The sequence below is a fragment of the Mercenaria mercenaria genome, unplaced genomic scaffold (assembly GCF_021730395.1).
Source record: "Mercenaria mercenaria strain notata unplaced genomic scaffold, MADL_Memer_1 contig_3222, whole genome shotgun sequence".
NCBI lineage: Eukaryota > Metazoa > Mollusca > Bivalvia > Venerida > Veneridae > Mercenaria > Mercenaria mercenaria.
This window is the reverse complement of record NW_026461342.1, coordinates 28,039-50,383: the sequence shown is the minus strand read 5'-3', so window position 1 is coordinate 50,383 and position 22,345 is coordinate 28,039. Positions and strand designations below refer to the sequence as shown.

Genomic DNA, 22,345 nt, shown 5'->3' with positions numbered 1-22,345 from the left:
TGGTGGAAATTAAAGATAAGTACGCAGTACGCATGCCCGTGAGTGTCATTTCTATTTGAGCACAAAACCTAATGACAACACGTTGCTCCGTGCATGTTGACGTCAGCTTGTTTTGAATATGGTCTTGTTTTCATCTCTTATTACTTTTTTTCTCTGCTCATGTCGTCAAACTTCCGGTGCATTTAACTTAAACAGAAGTTATGGACCAGGTTATACCAAATAAAGAAGGTAACCACTACCGCTATTTGATAAGATTATGTTCATATATACAATATATACAATAATCAATTGTTTTTACACACTTTGAACAAAAAAAATCCGCCAGGAAAAAAATCCAGCACGCCAAAATATGGGAAAAATATCCGATTGGATTTTCAAAAATTCCAATCGGACGCTATATATCCGATTGGAAATTGGAAAAATCCAATTGGACAAATTTTTTAAATCATCTTTTTGTACATGAGAAAATTAAAAATAAAGCAAAACTATATCATTTATTGCTCCTTGGCCCTTAAATTACCATTCAAGCTAAAACAAAAGTTCCTAAGTCACTTAGAAATGGTTATGAAGTTTGCCAAAATCCTGGTTTTGCAAAGGTATCCTGGTGGCTGATTTTAATTATTTGTTTTATGTCCATGCTGTCCCAAAGGCAACAATGTTGCAAAAATTCCTCATCCATATAACTTTCGTATTGAATAAAGCAGCCAAATATCAAGAGTTTTCATTGTGTCTCAGTCTACAGATTTCTTCGGGATGTATGAAAACAAAAACAAAAAAGAAAAACAGTCTAAAACTTTAAGGAAGACCCACATTCAAAGACCGCCCTCCTGCTTAGCTCCATAGGAAAAGCGCAGATCTACGCATCGCGGGTCGTGAGTTCGATCCTACGTCAACGCGTATGTTATCCATGACGAATTGATAAAAAGACATTGTGTCTGATATCATTTTTCCTCCATCTCTGATTTATACATATAGAGAAGTTGGCAGTTATTTGCGGAGATCAGGTTTGTACTGATACTAAATGTAGGAATAAGGTTATAGGCTGATAATTTTATCTGTTGGGGTTGAACTAATTTCAACATATATTTTGGTGTGGAATAAGTAGTATGTAAGAAAAAAGAAACACAGAAAAAAATGACCACAAAATATCTTGGCACATTTTCGAGGTATTGCATCTGGAATTCTGAAGTGATAATAATACGCATTTTGCCCGTTTCTGCGGACCATACGATGTTTTGTTCTCCTACTGGTATACTATAACATAAATGTTTGCTTAGAATATCAGAAAAAAAGATATTTTACAGCAAGATATTTTTAGCAAGTAGCGGTAGGATATGTTTAGTATTTTACCATCTTTGTAATGAAACGTTTGGGTGTCAAAATTCAGAACATGTGTCAAAGTCCTGAACATAGAATTTCTTACCACATTTATATATACATATTTCTAAAACAAATTCGACGGCAATGAAGTTAAAAGGGGTTGAACACCAATCATGTGCATCTCAAAATAAAAAAAAAACATTCACACGGGATTCGAAAAACAAAATGTATTTCGTTTAATTGATCTTATTTTAGAATAGTTAAATCTGCATTACTTTGTTTAATTAAGATCTAAACGAAGCTGCCCTCAAATATCAAATAACTTCGCTGTGAGTTTGGTCTTGATGTCTTTATAGGACTTTTTACCTACATTGCGTAGGTAACAAAAGATTATAAATCAACAGTAAAACTTTTTGTTGGAATTAGTTTAAGGTTCTGACATTATTTCTAGTGATATAACTGGCCTAACTGGTAAAGGCAAAAGTTGTTTACTTCAACATTGACATTCTACATTATTTTTTTTCTTGAATCACGTTCTTTCTCAAAACCTGAATTGAATTTTTACGCTGAGGATACATACACTGATATTATTGTAGTCCCGTTGCTGTGGATTGTGCAGATTGAAAGTGAATGTCAAATGATCATGAAATGAGTGCTTTCAGTTAAGTGTAAAAATTTAACACTATAACATTATCCCAAATCGGAAAAACAAACTTACCTACTACTGAAAGGCTGGCATTTCTTTTAACAGAGGCAACGCTACCAGTAATGTTACTTTTATAGGTAAGCTCACATCTATAGTCTCTGGCGTCACTACATGTCAGTTTCTCTTTATTCATATCTAATGTTAAATAAGTGTTGATTGGAGTATCATTATCAATTACACCACCAACAACAAAGTCCTTGTCATTTACAATGTCTTTATCTAATACTGGAACTTCGGTTACACTTGTTTCAATTTCAGCAAGGGTTTGCCATCTGTACTTTGATCCTGGGTCGGTTTCTCTCCGTATTTGAATGCTGTATATCACAGATGCATCTTTTTCGGTAACATCACATACCATTTTCAACGTTCCTGTAGTTCCAAGGTTTACTCGCGATGCTGACAGAATAAAAGATAAGCCTTCAGCTGAAAAATAATAAGTTTTACAGAAGTTAACACAAATGTCAAAAGTCAATCACAGTGATACATAAGAAAAACTTGTCGGGTTAGTTGTTATTGATACTATAAAAATATACAACGCCATTGTCATTATTTACATCATTTATTATTACTCTTTTTTTTTCGTATAGATAATTACATAACATATCATAAATAATAACAAATTTAACATTCAGAAGGCTTGAATCAGGTGGTGATATCAGTTCGATAAGCTTTTATGATATTCGCTGTTGAAAGTGTTTACGTGATTCGATAAAACTACCGTAATTAGTTTTAATTAATGTATAAAATAGTTCAATGAATGTAGTTCTAAATATGAAAACAAAATATTTTCCAACAAAATTTAGATGTTTCTTATATACTTGGTCACAAAGCTGTGTCTTCTTATATTGTTAAAGTGCCAAAGCTTAAGGAGGTAGTATACCTTAACATTTGTATGTGTGCATGCCCAACCGGAAGCTAACGCGAGGACTTACGACAAATTAAATGTATTTGTATACAAATTTATTTTACTGTCTCTGATCAGATGCCTAAACATTTAATAATATTGAAATAATGAATTAATTAACTTAGAAACGCTACAAAACATTGTGGCGTTGAAATGACGTTACGTGCAGTTACCACGAAAAGCTGATAGCCTTTGAGCTATTTTAAAACAGCAATTAATTGTCGACATAATTTAGGAGTCTCGCACTTTGAATAATGATCAATATTTTGCGGCTTTTATGTACTTATAATGAAATATTATGCGGAATGAAAGAAAATGGATAATGATAATGGATGTTATGGGGAATATAGTTGGATGCAATGTCACTTATTACTGCCTTTTCCAAATAAAAATTGGACGTTTAGATTTGTAATAATTTTGTTCTGTTTCTATAAACAATTTGGCACTTACATGCATATACTAAAACTATACTCTAAAGTTCTTCATATTTCAGGAATCCTGAATTAAATTATTGTTAACATTGAAACAAACCCCGCGACCTACTAGTATATATATTTAAATGTACATTTTAAACAAATTTACACTGGTCTATCTAAGGAACACAGTTTCAGCTTTTTAACTGTATTTCAACACTATCCATGAGAATAAGATATGTATTCACAATGATTTTCTATAAAAAGTCTGATGAGGACTACTGCTTTCAGATTTTTAAGCGAATATATTTGTTTTAATCAAATACAAATAAAACAAACATACTACTTACTTTTAAAGTAAAATGTTTCCGAAGCTACATTAAACAAGAAAGAAGGTAAATTAATTTAATACTTTCATTACAAGTTTCGATAAAAAACGATAAAGATATTTTAATTATTTCTATTGCCATGGCTTCTTTCGGGGCCTCCGTGGCCGAGTGGTTAAGGCCATTGTCTTAAAGTCACTCGCCCATCGCCGATAAGGGATCGAGCCAAACTCCGGGCGTTGAATTCTTCATGCGAAAAAGCCATCTAGCTGGTTTATGGAATGTCGGTGGTTTTACCCAGGTGCACGTTCGTGATGAAATAATGCACGAAGGGGCATCTAGGGTCTTCCTCAACCATCAAAGCTGGAAAGTCTCCATATGACCTATGACTGTGTCTGTGTGACGTTACACCTTTAAACGTTAAGATATATTGGTAACCATGTAAAGTGAATAACATTAACCTACAAAAAAGAATTAAAAAGAATGGCACTGAAGCCGTCGAAAAAATAAACGTTATCATAAGTATCTGTTTAACATGATTGGCAGACTGTCACAAAATACGCCCGTCATCGAATTTGGCCTGATTCAAGGGCCGTAAAACAAGAGTGGCTGGTTATCGAACTTGGCCGAGATATTTTGGCAATAAACATTGTCAGTAGGTTTGGTGACGATTGGATGAAAACTGTTTGACTAAGAGAGCAGACAAGGCTATATTCGCAATATTTCAAGTAATTCAAGGGCCATAATCCAAGTGTGCCTTGGGATTTTGCTGGTTATCGAACTTGGCTGAGATATTATGCCCTCAAAACTTGTCACCAAGTTTGGTGAAGATCGGATGGAAACTGTTCGACTTAGAGGGCGGACAAGGCTAAATTTGCCGATTTTAGAGTAATTCAAGGGCCATAACTCAAGTGTGCATGAGGGAATTTTGCTGGTTATCGAACTTGGCCGAGATATTATGCCCATACACATTATCAGCAAGTTTGTGAAAGATCAGATGAAAACTGTTTGACTTAGAGAGCGGACAATGGTAAATTCGTAATATATCAAGTAATTCAAGGGCAATAACTCAAGAGTGTCTGGGGGATTTTGTTGGTTATCCAACCTGGCCGAGATATTATGCCCATAAAACATTGTCACTAAGTTTGATGAAGTTCCGATGAAAACTGTTTGACTTAAATGGCGGACAAGGCTAAATTAGCAGATTTTCGAGTAATTCAGGGCCATAACTCAAGAGTGCATGAGGGAATTTTGCTGGCTATCATATTATGTCCACAATGACTGTCACCAAGTTTGATGAAGATCCGATGAAAACTGTTTGACTTTGAGAGCGAACAAGGCTAAATTTGCAGATTTTGTGTAATTCAAGGGTCAGAACTCAAGAGTTTCTGGGGGATTTTGCTGGTTATCGAACCTGGCCGAGATATTATGCCCACAAACTTTGTCACCAAGTTTAATGATTTAATGGAGATCGGATGAAAACTGTTTGACTTAGTGGGCGGACATGCTTTTGGACGCCGACCGCCAGTCAGCCCGCCCGTTGCCCTCCGCCCGCCGCCCGCCCGCTATGGGTATTCACATAAAACGCCCCGCTCTTTCAGAGACGGGCGTATAAAAATGAGAGAAAATGCGTTATCATGGAAACGCGAGCCCCGCGGCATAGATACATTTTAAGCTTTCATTAGGATGCCAACGCGCATAAGATTATTTTCTACGAAATACACGGAAAAATGTTAAATATCCGTAGTTTCCAATTCCTTTGGATGGTAGTATGCTTCAAACAACGATGAAAATTGAACTTCAAAGGACAGTGATAAACGAAATGGAGATTGTAGCAGCTGAAACATTAAATTACAAGTAATACAATAAATTGCTACGGTTCAATTAATTTTAATCAACCCTGATGACAAGGTATACTACCTCCTTAATATTAAGTTGTTTTAACCCATTCTTACAAAATACGTATGAATTGAAATCATATAAAACAGAAATGATAATTACCTAACTGCCCACCAAAAATCAACCACATGAAAAGACTTAGTGTAAAAGCTCTATCCATTCTTTCTCTGTTCGCTTTCCGCTCCTGTAAATACGCATGATTTTATATTAAATAAGGTGTTATCATCAACTTTGGTGATTAGATGAAATAACTGTACTATTATTATTAGTCGCCTACTGGTTTCAACCAGTTTTGGTAATTATAGGTTTGCGTTTTTAAATCCGTCAGCCTCTCATTCCTGCCCGGTCCACCCCTCTGCTATCCATCAAGGATCTTTGATATAAATTCACACAAATGTTTCTCATAATGAGATAAGCCAGTATTTACAGGACTCAGGCCCGTTCAATAACTCTGCCATCCATCAATTGATTTCAATTTTGCTTGGCACATGTGTTTTACTCAACAAGTCAACGATTCTTGTGTATGGCCAAGACCTCTTGCTCTGGGGTCAAGGTCACACTCGTCGGATATCGACGTATGACTACTTCTTACAATTTTCTGCATACTTCAACCGTGGGTTAATTGACCAGCTTTCTGTCGTTTTATAGAATACTTAATACGCCCAAGCATTTCTATTTATTAATCCTTACTGGCTGAAAATCAGTTTCGGAGACTATAGGATTTCAACTACTCTTTATCCCAAAAACGAAAAATAAGATATATTTAAGCTACATATTACAAACAAGATCTGTTTGGAAAAAAACAGCACCATCTGAAGATACTCAAGTAAAGGTGTTTTCTAGCAATTACGCGTTTGTAAACATTTTGTCAACGAATAAAGCTTAAACCTGGAAGTTCACAATGAAAGTGGTCAATGTAATTAGCAATAAAATTGAAACTGAAAGGAAACGGCTGTATCCTTTTATGCCTCATATTACCATATTTCATCAGTCACAGAGAACTAGATTTGGACTTCTTCACCTGTTACACTGAGCAGGTCACTTTCTACTAGTATTTGGTGTAAACAGTGGTGTCAGAGAAGACGTTTAGGCTGTATGCGGGAAGAGGCTTCCAGCATCCAGAGATTCTGGGATAGTTCCGTGTTGGTATCATGTGCCAAAAAGATAAATTTATACTGGAACTGATACAAAACAGTTACAGTTTGGAATTTTACAATTTTTTAGAAAATTCCGTTAGAAAAATCATGGAATATTATCTAATGTATAGTAAAACACGTTTTTCAGTTAAAAAATGACCCAACAGAAAATCCAATTTTAGGCCCGTACACGCTACACTTGGATCGAAATCCTCATGTCTACATAGATGGGTGACCGTCCCTGTTTTGATTGACTTAATAAGCAATGGAAGCGAAAAGATCAAAACGCCCATGTATTGCCAAGAGGACCGTAAGTTCGAAAAAGATGTTGTACGCAATTTTCTTCAATTCTAGTGGGAAAATCGTTCAAGTGTCTTGTCCATCGGCCATACAGTCACAGGACGATTCTACAAGAACACTGCACTGAACAAAGTGAAATAGTTTACAATAAGAAACGTCCAAGAAAAAATGGTCAGGAGTCCATCTTATACACGACAACACCTCCTCTCACAAGAGGTTGTTAAGTCATTTTTGGAAGTTGTAAACAATCCGCCTTATTCACCTGGCCTGAGTCCCTGTGACTTTTTTTATTTCCATGGCTTAAGAAAATGCTTTCTGGAAAGAAATATAAGTTCTCTTGGCCATTCATTAATCAATGTCTCCAACAGATACCAAACGAAGAATATTTATCTGCTTTTTGCGATTGGGTAAAAAGGTTTCAAAATTGTGTTTCTGTAAAGGAAGAATACTTTGAAGAAATCTGAACACTCGTATACGAAATTTGATACATTAATGAGACCCAAATAAAAACTAAATACGTGGATAATGAAACGATAGACAAGTTATTTGGTCAGATACTATTTCTTGTCCTGTATTAACAGTCAATATTTTGTATGGCTTCTAAATATTTCAGAAAATTTGTATAAACTTTGTGAAAAGTATAGACTACAAACCACGTGCTTAAGATAACCTTCGTAAATAAACCAGTACTGTTAAAGCTGTTTATTAAGGTCACTAGTTTTCATTCTCGTTTAACCACCTATACTGAAATTTAATAGGCACAAATACTTGTGTTAAGAGAGATCTTTTGTAAACAAAGACAACATTTTTAATTTCCTAAGCACAGACATTAAAGACAGATTTGACTGCGAAGTGATAATATAAATAAAGCTTGTATCTTAGTCTGTATTATTAAACCGGGTTTTAAATTATTAAAATGTTTTGTTTGATGTCCTTATAGAATATCAGAGCGTTCAACACAAATAGTATATTTTTACTGTTTAGTCTGACAATATACAATTTAAACTTGATTAATACATAATACAGAATTCGATCGAGTGAACTACCATATTTTATGACTGAGAAACATTAACAGGTGTTGATCTTACATATAAAATGATGATAAAGATAGAATATAGAAAGAAATCATTTTGTTTTACATCAATATTCGGAATATTTGAGTTAAGATGATTTGACATAAGGAATGGTCATTAGGCAACACATTTGTATGATTGATTTTAACGTATCTTTTTTCCATCAGGAAACTGTAGAAATATATTACCTTTTACAATTGAAATACGTAAATGAAAGATTGTTTCATCTTATGAATAATATTATGTACATTACTTACATCATTGTCTATTAGCTGAATAGGAAGTACTCCCTAAGCAGGAGAAGTCATATCAATGTTAGATTATCTTAACAGTTCAGCTTACTTTTACGTAATTAGGTCGCACCGATACAAGTATAGGTCATATGGCGACTTTCCAGCTTTGATGGTGGAGGAAGACCCCAGGTGCCCCTCCGTGCACTATTTCATCACGAGCGGGCACCTGGGTAGAACCACCGACCTTCCGAAAGCCAGCTGGATGGCTTCCTCACATGAAGAATTCAACGCCCCGAGTGAGGCTCGAACCCACATCGGTGAGGGGCAAGTGATTCTAAGTCAGACCCCTTAACCACTCGGCCACGGAGGCCCCTACTTTTACTTAAAAAAATAAAAGACATGAAATGGATGTACATACTTCCAGTAAGTAATTTACGTTACTCTATATTCGTTTTGCTCTATCTAAATCAGATGGATACTTCTACGAAATCTGTAGTTGTTATCTAATGTAGTCTTTAGATAATGTTTATGTATGTACGTTGGACAGATACAATAATGTAGCATCTGCTATTAAGCAATACGTTGCAATATTGTTATAATGTTGTTAAAGAACTGTCAGTTAATAATATAATTGTATGTCCTCATAATAATTAAACTCTGAATGAAAGTATCAGATATATACACCAAGGTATCTGTCTAACGTACATATATAAACATTATCTAAAGACTACATTTGATAACAACTAAAGATTTCGTATAAACATATATATATATCATATATAATTTAAATTTGCTATATGCAAAAACATTGTACTGACGATTGACTTTTGATATACTAGTACTGGCTGTCGGTAAAATATAGCTAAGATTCGATATTACAATAATAGTTAATAATCAACGTTTTGGAGTATTCAAATAAAATGTACTGGGTATGTGTAATAGGAATTTGTAAAATTCACCATCGTGCCATCGCGTTATCATCATCGTACCATCGCATTTTCACCATCGTACCATCGCGTTTTCACCATCGTGCCATCGCGTTATCATCATCGTACCATCGTGATTTCACCATCGTACCATCGTGGTTTCACCATCGTACCATCGCTTTTCACAATCGTACCATCGCCTTCCGGTTAAAAATGCGTAGTCCCGTACACTTGTATTTTGTCAACAATAGATGCGTTTTGTGAGACGAAATTTACCATTTAGATTTTGCTGTTTTACAAAATGTTTCACAAAATGTTCAGTGCTCAGCTCATTAAAACTGCAAAATCTTCAAGGCCACGTCCTTTATATTTTATGTATGCATGAAAGTAAATAAAAAGCTGGGTGTAATAGTTACATGGTATTATTCAAACTCAACTTATTCTTGTTAGGATATAGAAGGTACATAGTGCAATGTCAAAATGAGATTGTATCAAGCCTGTATTTTACTGACACATATACTGTACCACTGCGCACGACCACCGGAAGGCGATGGTACGATGGTGAAAATGCGGTGGTACGATGATGATAACGCGATGGTACGATGGTGATAACGCGATGGTACGATGATGAAAACGCGATGACACGATGGTGGAAACGCGATGGTACGATGATGAAAACGCAATGGTACGATGATACGATGATGAAAACGCGATGGTACGATGATGAAAACGCGATATTACATCGACATTTCACCATCGTACCATCGCACCATCGCGATTTCATTATCGTGCCATCGCGTTTTCAAAATCGTACCATTGTTGTTTCATCATCGTGTCATCGTGCCATCGCGTTTTTGTCATCGTATCATCGTGCATCGCGGATTAGTATTAAATAAAAGGTCACGATTGTCCAAACGGAACAACATAAAATGTTGTATGTGGTACCATGTGTCTCTTCTGCACCGGACCTTTTCAACGAAACCAGCGCAAAATGGAGAATTTGCTCCCCGAACAGAAAGCTGGTTACTGTATTTAGTATCAAGTTTCCCGTACGTGACATTTGGAAAACTGCACAGATAGTTTCCCGAACGTAAAATTTCACTTAAGAGTATTTAGATCTTCTGTTACTTTTTTAGTCCGTATGTCAGGCAAATCGTGTTCATTCTATATTTCTAACTGTCACCTCTTCTTTAGATATATAACAATACATTTTTCAGAAAACGTACGAGGGAAAAATTTTATATCTGTTTTCAAATCTCTTTTGACATTGAATAAACTTGACCTACAATTCATAGATGACAATGAGAAGAAGTATCGAATTTTCTTCCCTTTTGTAAATAAATGTGTACGTATGTCATCCGGAAAATAACTTTGAAGCCTTAATAGAATACATGAAACCAGATCTAAAGACCATAATGAATACTTATTTACATATTGCTAATGACTATAAATTATATGTCTATAAAGGTGATACAGTTTCTCACTCGTCGTTTATTTGATTTGCTTACAGCTAGGCGGTTAACTTCTTCTCAATTTACCTGTTTGTATGGTTTGACTATATATATGGCATAACAGTAAAATCATATTGGCTAGGACATCTTATTATCTTTAGATACACAGAGGAGAAAAGAAAACGCCTTATCCGAACTCCTCGTACAATATATTGTTAACTGTGATTCAAAATTGAAAAAAAAAAAAACAATTCCATATGCGAATCTGGTGTTTAAAAGAATTGATGGCTAATTAGACAGCATTCCATGGTTGTATTTTGCTTCAAATATTGAATTTCAATAGACTGGTCAGAGGAATTTCACTGACACGAAACCTCTGAAAATATGTTCGTATGGCTCGCTTGATATTTGTCTTTGTTCTGTTTTTTTTACACATGTGCCTGTGTAAAAGTTCGCTCACAGGGTCATTTTCGTTGATATATTGCACAGCATACGAAGAAGGAAAAATTAATCGTGTTTGCTTTGGAGATGTTTCAATGAAAACTCATTGCCCGACTCAATTGTATAAAAAAAGATATTTTTATGATTTCGCTTATCCTTTGTACCTTTTACGCAATCACTGTTACTTTTAAAATGGAGAATCGGGCCGGTTTAGGATTTCCAGAGTTTCCCGAAAGCGAAGGGAATATCTAAGTTGATGACGAGTAAGCCAAAATAATAGACGTTAACAGAGATTTTGTGATCTTCAGATAAACTTTAATGTCTACGCCCAAATCAGTTTATGTTTAGATTATCATATTTATCAGTTATATTGGTTCTTTTTTCTTCCCTAAATTTTAAATACGTCTTACCATCACATATTTTGGCACTGCAAATGCATCGTGAAAGAAACACAAGTAGATATATACAGGATCTTTCATTAAAAACAATGATACACACAAAGATGAAGTTGTGTGTTCTAAGATGAATGCACCTTGATTATTTTTCGAATTGTTTTCTTTAGAAAAATCATCAAACTATTAATATCAAATCGAAAGTCAAAAATGTGCAGTTTAAGTCAATATCTTTAACATGTTAATGTGTACATTAGAATCATCACAACTAGAGCCAAACGAATCAAAATGTATGCAGGTAGTACTTAATTAAATTGTTTATCCAAGATAAAATATTCTTGACTTTCGAATCGGGCATAAATGTATCTGATGAAATAGATCATTGTTTGAAATATGGATAATTAATGAGCCTCTTATGTTAGCATGTTTATTGCAGAAAGGAATGAAAGTCTAATGTGTAAGCAAAGAATAGTGTTGTAAATTGACACATATTTATTATTCTAAATTTATTATTACGTCGAATTTGTTGAAATATTCTAATATTTCGAATTGCACAATATATCACAGTTCTCCAACTGTTTCTTGATTAGTTATCGCTTGCTTGTAACATTTAATGCTCTTTATGGGAATCTTCTAAAAAGCATACTAGGGGGTAATAAACGATAAAATGTGGGTTAATAGCGAGTAATTTGCACTTCTATGACACTGTACACTATAAACAATTAAGTATTGTTGAAAGAAAGGAGACATTTAATTGCAGCAATAGAATAAGAATCCATAAAAAGATGTTTTATTCTTTATCTTATTAAAAAATATATTTTTCACTAGCTAATTCAATTTTGACATATTTTGGCTAAAATATATTTCTTTAAATTGAGGTTTGGTCATATTATGAACAGTAATTAGAACATCAATCTGACTAAAGATCTCTATCTTCCTAAAAGGTAGATCTGATGACAGCCTATTCAAATTCATCTTTCTGTTCTTAAAAATATGTAATCGGATTTCCAATATTACTATTTTTATTTCCAGCAATTTATTTTTATTTGAACCAATCAGACAAATCGTTTCAACAAGCGTTTGGCTAAGATTTAGATTCAGATTTAGATTTTATTTAAAGCCTTGGCCTCTTAGAGGTATCGGGCTAAAACAACATAACAATTAACACAAATAGCAAGAAATGTCAAACTAAGAGACAATAAACAATTAACTGATAGGAATGAAAGTACAATGCATATATTATACAGTATACATAGACATTTGAGCTAACTTAACAATTTTAGAGTTGAATACGAACCTCATTTATATAGTAGAAAAAAGTTAATCAAATTTGTCCATAATGTGTTTACAAAAGACTGCTAGCTTTACAAGCGTGTTTCTTACATTATTATTCATAAACATTGAAAACTTGATAGTATTTGGATTAGTAACAAATCCTTTCGAAATGTATTTTTTTTTCTTTCTTATTTGAAATAGTCACAACAAAACAGAAAGTGAAATTCATCACCTAATGAATCCCTATTACAAAGATTACAAGTTCTTTGATCCCTAGAAATACTGTGAAATCTGCCCTTTTCACCTAGGAGCTTATGATTAACACATCTGTAGGAAGAAAAGCTTTGGCTAAATTATCTGGTAAAATGATTAAATATTTTTCGAAAACAAAATTATCTTTAAACATTCTATAAATGAAATATTTACTTGAATCAAAAATATTACTATGCCAATTTTGCATATATTGATCTTTGAGCTTAGTTATCACAATTTTCTTAAATATTGCAGGAGAGTTCGCAGTATTATTCAATCTGTAGTTTGATAAACCAACAGAGTCCAACAAATGATGAAACAACTTATGTCAAGGAAGTTTAAGATCATTTTCACAATAAAGCTTATATGAGGTATCATACAATATATGACAATTTTTTCCTGATTTATTATTCAAAATTTTAATCTAATAACAAAGAACACGACATTTAATATGAACAGGTAGAGGTAGAGCACCAAAGTCACAGCATGCAGTTTCGTGTACTATTATTTGCATTAAGAATAAGTTTATAAAATTTAAACTGAAATCTATCAATTGTATCTATATTTTCAATACCCCATACTTCACTACCATACAATAATATACTTCTACATCCGAATAGCTCAATGTTTGTTTTACAATATTGGATAATAAATCTAAATTATTATAATGATTAGATAAAAACTGCTTCAAATCATTTAAAAATAAGGAAAGATTTTCACCTAGACGTACACCTGTATGGCTTGTGAAAAATTCAGACATCTTACTGAAAGAGTTTGCCTTAATACAATATTTGGCTTTTGAATACGTATTATGAATGATTTTGATATATTTGCCATCAACATTATTACTGAGTATTTTTTGCCAAAGTGCCGTTCTACTGATACTGTCGAACGCTTTTCTGTAGTCAATAAAAGAACAAAACATTTTTAACTTTTTGATAAGTATAAATCAATCAACAGTTTCAAGGAAAATTCATGATCAACATGGAATTTTTTCTAAATTTGAAAAACAAAAACGTTTACCGAAACAACTTAAAATTGTGATGACCCGATAATTATCTGGCTCGTTTATATTTCTTATATTTTAATAAATGGGTAAAATAATCCCCTTGCTCCAACAATATTTAAAAGATAACAAAAGTCGTCCAACATATTTTCAGGAACAGTTTTCAGATATTCATTTAGTACATTATCAAACAAAGATGACGCTTTATTATTTTTCAATGAACTTATAGCTTTGCGGATTTCTGATACAGTGAAAGGTTTATCAAGTTCAGTATCATTAATACTAATATTAGATTAATCAATATCATCGGAATCATTTTGCACTTAATTTTCATTTGATTTACTAAAATGCTCACGAAACGCCTCAATAGTAACTTTATTAATGATATCCTTCTTATCAGTTAAATATGTATTTAGTAAACTCCAGTAAGATTTTGGATCCTTATTTTTTAAACCGTTAATTTTACTAAAACATGATTTCTGAAAATCTTTAAATTTCTTATTGATTTCCTATTTATATCTCCTACTACAACATGTACTTCTAACTAGAATATCTCTATTGTCTGCAGAAGGTTTACTATTATACATAGTTTAACAATTTAGATATTCAATTCTAGCATTTTTACAGTCTTTATCAAACCATGGTTTTGAGTGCCTTTTAGGTTTTCTTGTGAATATATTTGTTCTGAAAAGATCACAACCTTTTGCTGCATCTGTTAACATTCTTGCAATTTTTTGTATTAAGTCATTTACAACATCTACATCAAAATGACGGTTTTCAAAACCATTTTTTAATTCAGCTATCACGATAACCGAATTTTGATCCAATTATTTTTTATAATGTGTACTCGAATCTGAGTTCCAAGATGGTTTTACATAAGAATTTACATTTTCTTTATAAACAATATCATTATCTTTATCTCTAACAATAGATACTTATTCTCATGTGTTTCTATAAGCTTTCTTATTAGAAAAAAAAAACGTACGTGAGACTCACAAATTGAAAACTGGAATCCAAGGTTAAATATAGATTTTTTAAACTTCTACCTTCACTTTCAAAATGTTGAAAGCAGGGCTCTGATTGGTGAACGTGAGCCTCAATAGCCTATCCCCAGATCTAATACTTAGCATTAATAGGAGATGATTTTAATCATATTGATTAGAACACAAGTTTTGTAACATATCCGAGTCATGAATCGAACCCGAGCCGCCACGGCAATAAACATTATCATGCGGTCTTGGACAATACACCACAATTTATTGTTTCCGTAACTTATAATCATTAATTATTCTCTTATTTTTTATTGTCGTACGATCAAAAGATCCAAAGATCAGTACCAAGTTTAGTTATCTCATAGTTATATCGTATTATTATGTGATACAAATAATGGTGGTAGGAACGAATAAATATATCCGCATATAAATACAAAATAAATATGCTTTGAATAGCCTTTATTCAGACGTAAGACACTTTAAATAAATATTAGAAAGAAAGTGTATTAACAATAAATGATGAAATTTATTTCATTGTATGCTAAGACTAGAACGCAGAAACCTTTACATATATTATGTGCTTTTAACAATAAGACAAAAAGAGTCTTGGTAGACAACGTTTAGTTATTTTAGTTATTGCAAAAAAAAAAACGTAGCTTCAGCAAGTCGATCCAAAAATAAAGTTATTTTAAAGTAAACGGGTACAAACAATGAATTGATATTGTATATGAAACAAAGAAGGATTTAAATGACTGACCTTCAGCCAGTACAGATAGTCCAATATGATAAAAGCATATGGTTGACGCACACGTGCTGCAAAAAGAAAGAAATCATGAGCAGATACAGGAATTTAACAATCGGCTGAAAAACAACGTACGAGTTCCGGTTGGCTGTGTTTTGACATTGCTAAACAAACTTAAACTTTGTATCGAAAATAATGCCAACCTTCGATTAGACTTTACTTTTAAATTTCTTTACCTCATCAGTATAGATACTTGCACAGATGCAACTATTAATAATCTGTGACAATTTATAAGGATTACTTGTCATTACAGAGATTTATACCTGTTTATTTGTTCCTTGTTTTCGACTTTAATATCCTTTATCACGACACTTTCAGTAAACATTTGCCGGTGCATGTACATAAAGTCGATTGTGACCGTTAATTATAATCAATTGTTAATTGCCTACACTTGAATGCTTAAGTACAAAGAATAAAGTTGATTAAGTCTGTTTGTTATGACAATGCAAAACATTATAACGACAGGAATGCGTTGTATCATACCATTTTCCCGTTAGGTTTCCGTTTATTGTCTGTCACAAGTTCAAATGAGTCTCCTCCTACACCGAACCCTATTCCTAGGTGAACAATTCGTAAAAAATACTTATTGAGAATGCCCAGTAAGTAGCACTCAAAGCCATGTGATAAAATAACTCGGCGTTAAAACTACATATTTTAAATCTAAACAAGAGGACCATGATGGTCCTGAATCGCTCACCTGTCTCCATATGACCCAATTTTCATGAAGATCCATTGAAAAATATGGCTTCTAGAGAGGTCACAAGGTTTTTCTATTATTTGACCTAATGACCTAGTTTTTGAAGGCACATGACCCAGTTTTGAATTTGACCTAGATATTATCAAGGTGAACATTCTCACCAATTTTCATGAAGATCTCATGAAGAGTATGGCCTCTAGAGAGGTCACAAGGTTTTTCTATTTTTATACCTACTGACCTAGTTTTGACCACACGTGACCCAGTTTCAAACTTTATCTAGATATCATCAAGATGAACATTCAGACAAATTTTCATGAAGATCCATTGAAAAATATGGCCTCTAGAGTGGTCAAAAGGTTTTTCTATTTTTAGACCTACTGACCTAGTTTTTAACCGCAGTTACCCCAGTTTCGAACTTGACCTAAATGTCATCAAGATGAATATTTAGACCAACTTTCATACAGATCCTATAAAAAATATGGCCTCTAGAGAGGTCACAAGGTTTTTTTATTATTTGACCTACTGACCTAGTTTTTGATGGCACGTGACCCAGTTTCGAACATGACCTAGATATTATCAAGTTGAACATTCTGACCAATTTTCATGAAGATCCATTGAAAAGTATGGCCTCTAGAGAGGTCACAAGGTTTTTCTATTTTTAGACCTACTGACCTAGTTTTTGACCGCAGTTGACCCAGTTTCAAACTTGACCTAGATATCATCAAGATGAACAATCAGACCAATGTTCATACAGATCACATGAAAAATATGGCCTCTAGAGAGGTCAAAATGTTTTTCTATTATTTGACCTACTGACCTAGTTTTTGAAGGCACGTAACCCAGTTTCGAAATTGACTTAGATGTCATTAAGGTGAAAATTTTGACCAATTTTCATGAAGATCCATTGAAAAGTACGGCCTTTAGAGAGGTCATAAGGTTTTTCTATTTTTAGACCTACTGACCTAGTTTTTGAACGCAGTTGACCCAGTTTCAAACTTGACCTAGATATTATCAAGATGAACATTCAAACCAATTTTCATACAGTTCCTGTGAAAATTTTGGCCTCTAGAGAGGTCACAAGGTTTTTCTATTATTTGACCTACTGACCTAGTTTTTGAGGCATGTAACCCAGTTTCAAACTTGACCTAGATATCATCCAGGTAAACATTCTGACCAATTTTCATGAAGATCCATTGAAAAGTATGGCCTTTTAGAGAGGTCACAAGGTTTTTCTATTTTTAGACCTACTAACCTAGTTTTCGTTCGCACGTGACCCAGTTTCAAACTTGACCTAGATATCATCAAGATTAATATTTTGACCAAATTTCATAAAGATCCCATGAAAAATGTGACCTCTAGAGTGGTCACGAGCAAAAGTTTACGGACGGACGCACGGACGCGCGCACGGACGACGGACGACGGACGCCACGCGATCACAAAAGCTCACCTTGTCACTTTGTGACAGGTGAGCTAAAATGATTTAACATTAACTTACCGTATTTCTTTATCGCCAGTTTGTAGAACAATCTTCGAGTATTCGACCATATTGTTTACATATTTCTAGTCACATGGTGACGTAATAGGTGGAAGCTAAAAATAGTTCCAGTAAAACTTGTGCAGTTCGTGTGGCATTATACCAACATTCGGCATACGGCATATTAACCTGCAGGTTGTAGTTTTGAACTATTTATGCATTAAAGTGAAGTATAAGACATATCTAACAAAAGACAATAGTTATATTGATTAACTATTTTTAAGTACACAAACATGTACGTAAATTACACCTATCTCTATTCTGCATCTATATATTGAATAAACACATTTTGTACAACAATTATCTCAAGGAATTCATTTGACGATAATTTGTCATAATTATGTGAGTCTAACTACATGAAATCAATAACTGATGATAGTTGATGAAATATTTCCATTATTATATTCAGCATTACATTGCTTATTTAACAGCGTAAAGTCAATAAATGATGATATATTCAACATAGTGCGTATTTATTCTTTTGTGTTTCTACAGGTATCAACATCTGTCTGCTGAAGATGGAAGGCATTCATAGTGATACCTTGCGTCGCACCTATCACATCCAACCCACTGCAATGCCCTGCTGCTCATACATACTTCGCAGACACCATCATCAGACATAGCATCTACCGAGAGAGTAGTATTAACTGACAAAGGGTCTGTATTTAGGGAAGAAGCTCCTTTATAAGTAGCGAGTGATTTAACAGACCTAGCAGCGGACAGTGACTTTTTCCTGTTTGTTTTAATGACTGATTCAGAGACAGATTTAGAAACAACCAACCTTGCCTTGTCATACGTGGTCCTACTTTACTTAGATTCTACTACAGGTGGTTTAATAAAAACATTTGGCAAGGCTTTCTGATATCATGCCAATATTGACAAGCATATTAGGGGCATCACTGTTAACTGTATATGATTTTTCACCCTTGTCTAAGGCGTTTTGATTACCTCATGTGGAGTTCAGTGCTTTCTTTCCAGTCAAAGGACCTGCAAGAGGCTTCACAGCAGACTTATTATAAGGGTATATATATATATATATATAGGAAGCAGCAACAGTTGCAGGTGTAATTCTGTTCATGGCCTGGTGTAATACCTTTGGAAATAAGTGTCAAGGTAAAGATCTAGACATAATATAACCAAGGCCAGATATAATTTTACTGACCTTAGCTTTCAAAACATGGAAATATCAAACAACCAAAGGTTGCAGTAGGTGAGATGAATGGGAGGGAAAATGAAGTAGATCGATTCAATTTTCAATTGCCAAATTCATAACCCTACCTGACACATGAGATAAATGAGTAGACATGGACGTCTTTTGCCACATGACTTTAAACATATGTGCTCAAACAATTTCCAAAACAGACTTTATTTGCAAAACAAATCTGTGTTAATAAAACCAGACTCAGATGTCTCGAACAGCCAGTTGTCTGGCAATTCGTCAGAGACTGAAGCTCTGGGAAGATTCTTGGAAAAATGATAAGAGGTGGTAGGGTCTGACCTGAAGATGACATGGCTAAATTAACAGTATTTTGACCAGACAGAGATAATTATACATTGAACGCTTATCTAACACTTTTCTGGACAACAACAGAGTTGTCTGCATTAGAAATGCTTCCACTGTACCCAGTTTCTTCGCAAGTGAAATTTCTTGTTGGATCATTATGAAGTGATAAGCGTTTTAGAGTATTATCAAGTAAGTCATAATATTTTTCTAACTGATCAAAAGTGATAGCTGTCCTTGCTCTGTCAAGGCTATGTGCACGTCTTACACTAAGTTCAGGGTGCCTTTTGAAAATGTCTTCAGCCATTTATCAGAAGGTCCTTTCATGGTATATCACGATATCCCTGCCGGACTCCTTTATCAGTTCACACAAGACTATTCTCTTCCTCAGTCGTGATATTTCTAGTACGCCCAAATGATGTTGTGACACCTCTGTATCGACCTCTAGCAGTGTCTTTCAGAGTAGACTGGGGAATACCGAACATACGAGAAACCTTGTATGCAGATTTTCCTTTGTTGATACCAGCAACAGCTTTTGCAATCTGGCTACTGTTATGCACCTTTTGTTGGCGTGGCATGACTTAAACAGAAAACAGGCGAACTTTAAGACCCACATGACACAGCCTACCGTAGATCTACAGGTAGTTAATTTTAGATTTAAATTTAAAAGTAACAGTTATTGGCTTGATAGGGTAACATTCTGTGCTAAACTTACAAAACGTGTATTTGGAAATCTATTCAAAACTGCCATTAGTCTACATAGTATATCAATTACTTGAACAGCATAAACTCCGGAAAAGTGAAATACAGTGGGTCCGTATAAAATAATTCTATGATAATGATTTATAGCTTATATAATATAAATAAATTAAATTATTAAACAGAAAAAATGTTTTGTTTTTTACAACATTCCACCTGCAAGCTACTCATTAATACCTGATTTACCGGGAAATCTGTTTTAATACGAGTATAAACACAAATCCGAACGTGGTTTAAGCTTGCATCGTCTGCTCTACTGTGATCACGTGACCATATCGGAAAAGCACTTAAGAGATGATATTGTAAATATTTATTGAGAAATTCCCAGAGAAACGTAATATACGCCGAGCATTGGTATGCGCCCAGCATTGGTCTGTCCACTGTTGTATTACTAACAACGCTATTAGCACCTTCTAATATTTTGTGCAGTGACAAGTATACTCACTTCGGCATATGGCTGTCGTCAAGTTATAAAGTAATAGCTGTTATCTTAATATGCTATTGAATTGCACGTATTACACAGAACTTAAGACATATACATATTGGAAATAATCTGTTCAATTCAGAATATCAAATGTCTTGGTACTTTATGTACAAACTTATGGCGCTGAATAAGTGATGTGTGAAAATCGTCAAAGAAAAAACTAAGTCAACTTATTATTAATCTCGATAATTATTTTGTACTACTGGCTTTTATTTCATTATAGCAATATAATAAAAACAAAAACAAAAAAGGTTGAACAGGAAAAGCCATATTCAAAGAACGCTGCCGCCATTACAGCATAGAAATATTGCTATGTGAAACTGTATACATGTACACAGTGGCTTAATATATGTATCAAAATTTTATGCAATGATAATAAAGAAGTAACAAACAGACAAAAATCTTCACTTCAGAAACAGATCTGAATATTTAAAATATATCTACATGTATAAACCCTACTGACTTAGCTTTATCAGAACAGAATAGGTTCTAACAGAAATGGTGATTAAATGTGGATAAAACGGTATATATTTGGTTTTAGAAGTATAATTTTATGGTATTCTCCCATTTTAAGCTCACCTGAGCAGTGCTCTGGTAAGTTATTGTGATCGTTCGATGTCCGGCGTCCGTCGTCTGTCTGTCGTCTGACGTCCATCAACATTTGGCTTGTGTATGCGATAGAGGCTGTATTTTTCAAGTCATCTTCATAAAATTTGGTCAGAATGATAACCTTACTAAAATCTAGGCCAAGTTTAAAAAAGGGTCATCTGGGGTCAAAAACTACGTCACTAGGTCAAATAAAAACACCTTGTGTATACGATAGAGGCTGTATTTCTTCTTCGATCTTCATGAAATGTTGTCAGAATGATTTCCTTGATAAAATCTAGATCAAGTTCGAAAATGGGTCACCTGAAGTTAAAACCTAGGTCACTAGGTCAAATCAAAGAAAAACCATGTGTATGAGATAGAGGCTGTATTTTTTTATTGATCTTCATAAATTTTGGTCAGAATGATTAACTTGATGAAATCTAGGCCAAGTTCGAGAATGGGTTATCTGGGGTCAAAAAGTAGGTCATTAGGTCAACTCAAAGAAAAACCTTGTGTATGTGATAGAGGCTGTATGTTTCAACTGATCTTCAAGAAGTTTTGTCAGAATGATCAACCATGATGAAATCTAGGTTAAGTTTGATAATGGGTTATCTGGTTTCAACAAATAGGTCACTAGGTCAAATCAAAGAAAAACATTGTGTATGCGATAGAAGCTGTATTTTGCAATTTATCTTCAATAATTTTGGTCAGAATGATTGCCTTGATAAAATCTAGGTCAAGTTTGAATATCGATCTTCTTGGGTTAAAAACTAGGTCAAAAGGACAAATCAAATAAAAAAACTTGTGTATGCGAATCAGAATGTTTGTCTATAAGACATCTACGTTGAACTTGAATATGGGTCATCTAGAATAAAAAAACTAGGTCACCCGGTGAAATTAAAGAAAAACCTTGTGTACGCAATAGGGGCTGCATT

At 33.9% G+C, this 22,345-nt stretch overlaps 1 protein-coding gene across 1 annotated transcript; it reads right to left on the bottom strand.

Annotated features, from left to right (window-relative positions):
• Positions 1-1,982: 1,982 nt before the first annotated feature.
• LOC128552853 (uncharacterized) lies at positions 1,983-16,175 on the bottom strand. The gene is made up of 4 exons (XM_053533918.1): positions 16,111-16,175; positions 15,803-15,858; positions 5,671-5,752; positions 1,983-2,449 (listed from the first exon to the last, which is right to left on the bottom strand). The coding sequence occupies exons 3-4, from the start codon at positions 5,726-5,728 to the stop codon at positions 1,983-1,985; spliced, it is 525 nt and encodes a 174-aa protein (XP_053389893.1). The 5' UTR covers positions 5,729-5,752; positions 15,803-15,858; positions 16,111-16,175.
• Between the last annotated feature and the right edge of the window lie 6,170 nt (positions 16,176-22,345).